General features: G+C 37.0%; 1 protein-coding gene across 1 annotated transcript in view; it reads right to left on the bottom strand.

The window, feature by feature from the left end:
- The window catches only part of OLFM3 (olfactomedin 3), a 24,000-nt gene that overhangs the window by 16,569 nt on the left and 2,389 nt on the right, over window positions 1-5,042 (bottom strand). Inside the window, exons 2-3 of the mRNA XM_010188636.1 lie at window positions 2,536-2,682; window positions 1-130 (exon numbers count right to left, since the gene is read on the bottom strand). The exon at window positions 1-130 is cut by the window's left edge and continues 18 nt beyond it. Coding sequence (XP_010186938.1) covers window positions 1-130; window positions 2,536-2,682 — 277 coding nt within the window. The remainder of the gene's footprint in view (window positions 131-2,535; window positions 2,683-5,042) is intronic.

Below are 5,042 nucleotides of genomic sequence, written 5' to 3'. Positions count from 1 at the left end.
TCCGATCATCTTCAATTTGACGAAACTTGGCCTTCAGCCCTTTCATTTGTGTTTCCATTTTTAAAACATACTGGAAATCCCTCTGAGTCCGTAGATTTAAAACTTCAATAGATTGGGACATATTCTGAACCTGTTAAAGAAGAACACGCTCTAAATGCACTTTTTGTTGCTGTACTTTTTTTCCTGGTTAGGTAATTAAATGTCAGGCAATAAAATGTACTTGTGTCAATGCTTTAGTTGCGAGTCATTTATACCACGGTATAGTTTTAAATTCTGTAACTGCGTGACAGTACAAAAATTGGGGATCAGGGCTAACAGAGGACTATTAGAAACAAGACCCTGAAGCCATAAATGATTTGGACAGCCTCTATGAGTTAAAGAGAGATTGATCCTTTCAGCACCATTATCAATGGGCTCAGAAGATGCTGTTAGACATGGAGTCCACTTTGACACTTGTAGCAGAAGCTACATGTTCTTTTGGATGTGCCATGTAGCACACATTTCATCCCAAGCACTTCGGGTGGGACAGGACTGATTTGGTTAGTATGTAGAGCATGACTTTTTTGCTAGAGTGCATTTAGATAATAATTCAGTATAAAGAATTCATGAGACTATTCAGAGGTAAGCTGGGGTGTGCTCATTATCAAATAGGTGTTTGCTTATGATTTTGTAAGTAGATATCAAATTAGATATGTGGTAGGAAACTGTATTTCTTTAGAGACGAGAAGTAGCAAATGTTTATAACTTTTATATAACTTTTGAGAGCAAATGACTTTGTAGCTGTAATAAGCACTTTTACCACAATGAGGCAAGAATAATGGTCATCTAGAGTAAATTATATATATATTTTAAAGCTTGTTATAAAAGCAATGCTTTTGCCAGTCATAAAACTGACACATTTGCAAGTGCAGTTACTCTATTTCAATAAGTGTTTTGCTCTCCCTAAACATGAAAAAAGTAGACTGCTGTAAATGTATTAGGCATCATATTGAAGTTTTGGCTCAAGGAAAATAAATAAAAGTCTGTCTTCCTAATAAAAGACAAACTCAGCAGTATTCCTGTTGTTTGCAAGAGCATGCAACATTGAACTGATATTCATGTTTGAAATTAATATATTGTGACCTACACAATGTGTGGATTCAGGAAATAATCTTAAAATACTCTTAAAAATAGTACACATTAGCTATTGCACAGTTGCCATTAGCAGTTCTTAGAAAGTATTTTGAATGAAAAAGTGGTATTTCTGTGTTCTTCGCCTTTCAATTGTTGAAAGCAGGCAAATAAAGTCCTTCAGGTCTTGGAAGAGCTTTGGATGTTTCCATTTGGCAAAAGATCCATTCACACAGAGGCTCTAAATAAATGATTGTGCATGGACTTAGTGAAGTACTGATATGACATTACATACTCGTAATTACCACAGTTCTAATAAGAAAATAGCTTTGAGAAACTGGTGATTCAGATTCTTTTATATGGCAGCTCAAAAATTATGTAGAGATCTTACCCCTCCAGCCCCCACCCCAAAAGAAAGCAAGAAGTTTTTACATTAATATTTTAGTGTTTGGAAAATAGCCACAGCAAAGACTCTGGAGACTGAAATCTCCATGGGCTTTTGTCACAACCTGAAACTAAGTCCCTGCTGAAGTTCCTGGAGGTTAAGGGAAGGAAAATTTGTGGGTATCAGGCACTTCATATTAGCACTGGAGTGATTTTTCTATAGTTAGAAAAATAGTGAAAATTGTATGCTAAAAGTAGTATTTTTTAAGTCTACATTTTACATTGCTTTCTGCTACTGTTCAAAACCTCTCTCAGGCCTCAGTTCTGTACCACTAGTTGTGGTACCATAACTATAACCTTGGTTACTTATACAGGGAATGCAGAACAATAGTTTGGGTCTCCATGGTTGCAGCATTTTTTTCTGTTGTTGATGCAAAACAACACTTCACTGGTTTTACTATATATGTAATACTGGATAATACTGGAAATAAGAACTGGGTTGTTTGTAGAAAATTTGCACCACTGGAGAATGAATAAATATTATTTGATGAAACCACAACTGAAAACAAATTAGAACTGTTTCTCTTCTGTACAGTCTGCTTTGCAGCTGCCATCATGTCTATATCTTGTTACTTGTTGATAAAAGACCAGAAATTACCTTCAAGGGTCTCATATGATTGAAGCAAAAGCAGTACTTTAAATCTCTCAGCAACTAGCTAGTTTGAGGTGGGATTTGTAATGGGTTTTACATAGAAAAATCAGTCCTCTCTGTGTGTATAAGAAAGAATTTTGGGTAAGTGAAGAAGAGAGAAGATGCAACTTCAGTTTGCTAGATAAGTGGCGTGGGTTGGGAAAGGTGTGATACAAGGAACATAGACAAATAATGATCAGTGGTGAGAACACAGGTAGGGGATAAATCCTGAAGAAATATTTTTGTTGGTTAACTCTTCAGTAGTCCATTATGTATTAAACTTGGAGGGAAAGGAGTGGATTTCTGTGAGAAGTTTAGTGAGCAAAGGAGGAATTTTTGGGAAGACTTACCTTCTCTAGCAGTTGTCTAAGTTGCCTGCTTTTGGCATCTCTTGAACATAGGTTTTGTTCAGGTGCAACAACAGTGCAAATGCAACGGCCGTCAGGATCCTGGGCTGAACTATAAACTTGCCACCCTTCCTTGGGGCTAATCTGAGTCTGTAACAACAAAATAACACAAGTGAAGGGAACTGAACTGATTTTTTTGTTGTTTGAAAAGCTACTTCCTCAGAATAATTTTTAGTTTTCCAGTATATGCTTGCAATGAGGTTTCTCCTTGTCAACACTTACTACTCTCCTAATGAGATTGGTGGTTTCACACAGTTTTGTCATATATCGCACCTTTGTAATAGTTCTCTAGAAGCATCCAACACACGTTGTTTCCAGGGTGGATGAGAACAGTTTTTTGCTCGTGATGCAGCACAAACTAGTTGATTTAATTCTTTGCAAAGGGATGTAACAGTTTTTCATCAGTGGAGAACAAACATGTCCTTTAAGCCTGAATGACTTTTACTTTGGACTAATGGAAACAAAAAAGACAGAAAAGAACAAATATAGAACCCCAAAGAGAGAGCAGAGCGTCTGTGACTCACGTGTTGGGAATTGGCTGGGAAGCAGTTTGGGATGTGGGTTAGCAAGTTTGCTCCTAAAGATGCAGCACACAGAAAACTGCTCCCCACTGACTTCTGCACATACAGCAAAGGGAAGAGAGGTGTGCTGCATGGTACTGCTGAGATGTGCCTGCTTGGTTTAGGTGCATGGTGGGGGCATGGCAAGCACAGTGTGGTGCAATTAAGGCATTGCACGTCCTTCACTGGGACAGAATAATTCTGGAAATTCCTAACCTGTTCTGTTTTACAGCAACCATGACTGAGAAAGAAAAGCAAAAAAAATCACATCTGGTTGCAGAGCAGGCTAATGCTGCACTATATTTAAAGTTTGTGTGAGACCTTGTGAGACTATCTATCTGTCTATTGAATGGGATGTATACAGATACACAGCATAAGAATGAGAGAAAGCAATATAAGCAGAGGATTGAAAAGATTCAGGTGATAGAATTAAAACTAATGGACACAAGAAGTAATTTTTAAACTGTAATTTAAAGTTAATATTATGCATTATTCTTTCCTAATAATAGAGTATTGACTACTGAATTTCATAGTATAGATGCTAATGGATTTGAAGTAATTTTGGTCTGGACACAGTTGGAATCAATTCCTAGTTATAATATAAAATTGCACTCAGTGTCAGCACAGAGAGTGATTATTTAAACTGGCAAGCTTTGATATTGATGCCTTACTGGCAGCTTAGTGCAGAGTAAGTTGCAGAGTTCCTCACCTTGGCAGAGGTGCAATAACTCTGTGGACTGAGGTTAGAAAAGACCACAGGATTTTCAAACCATGACTCTTCTGAAGAACTCATTGAAAATTGCAGTGACCTCTTCTACTGGCAGAGTTAATTGAAAAATCAAAATTGTATTTTTCCCTGTTTTGCAAAGGAAAAAAGGGTCATAAAATAGATGACTGTAAAAAGAGGACAGCTGAACTTGCCTTAGGATTCACTAGAAAGGCATATCCAGAGTTCAGTGCTAAATTATACTGCCTCTATGGTGTTCTCTTCACCTTAATTTTTAGGGCAAAGGGAATCTAGTTAAAGACACAGAGAACAATAAAAAATAAACAAAATTACATCTGCAGAGACAATTTAAATTGGTTTTGAGCAGCTACTAAATTGCAAGCTTGAACACGTAAAGCCCATCAAGGCCGGTAACCCTTGTGAAATGTAAGCTGTATTCATTCCCATAGTTTCCATAATTCTCTGTAGAACTTATGCCCAGTGGTGCCATGCAAGAGCAAGGAAACCCAATTTTTGTTGGAAGTTCAGGCATGTAGAGCTTGTGATTACAATTGCTTTAGGACAGAAATATTTAATATGAGTTTATTAAATATTGTGACATTTGAGCCTGATACCTGCTACATTTAGATTGGTAGCAACTGGTTTTACTGCATTCAAGTAAATTTTCTACAGTGGAGAATGTATGAGATACCAGGGTCATGCACAGTCTATAGTAAAGCCATTATAATCCGGGTTGTGTTATCAAAGGTATTTATATATTCTAGTGATGTCATGTGTGTCTCTTTCGGCTTTATCTAAGGGAAAAAAACCAAACAACCTTTATTGATTAACTTAGGTATTTTCTTACAATGTCTAACATACAGCTTGATTTAAAAAAGTAACTGCTATTTGGGAAAACATGAGGGACTGTCAGGCCCAGTACGAGTGCATGGTTATTGGCTACCTGTGCATAAATAAATTGTCACATAGTATTCATACAGTTGAAGCTACAGCTCTGCTATTTTGTGGTTCCCTGTATCTGGGCCATTAGGGTTCCTTCATTAATTAGGAGGGGTAATACGAGTGAGAAAACCAAGCGTGTGTGTGTAGGTGAACTTTGCGCTTTTGTTTTTTTTCTTCTGCTATTTTTTAGTTTGACATTTAATCCCTACCTCAAGCAGAAA

This window comes from Mesitornis unicolor, unplaced genomic scaffold (genome assembly GCF_000695765.1).
Source record: "Mesitornis unicolor isolate BGI_N332 unplaced genomic scaffold, ASM69576v1 scaffold1417, whole genome shotgun sequence".
Taxonomy (NCBI): Eukaryota; Metazoa; Chordata; class Aves; order Mesitornithiformes; family Mesitornithidae; genus Mesitornis; species Mesitornis unicolor.
This window is presented reverse-complemented; position numbering and strand designations above follow the sequence as displayed.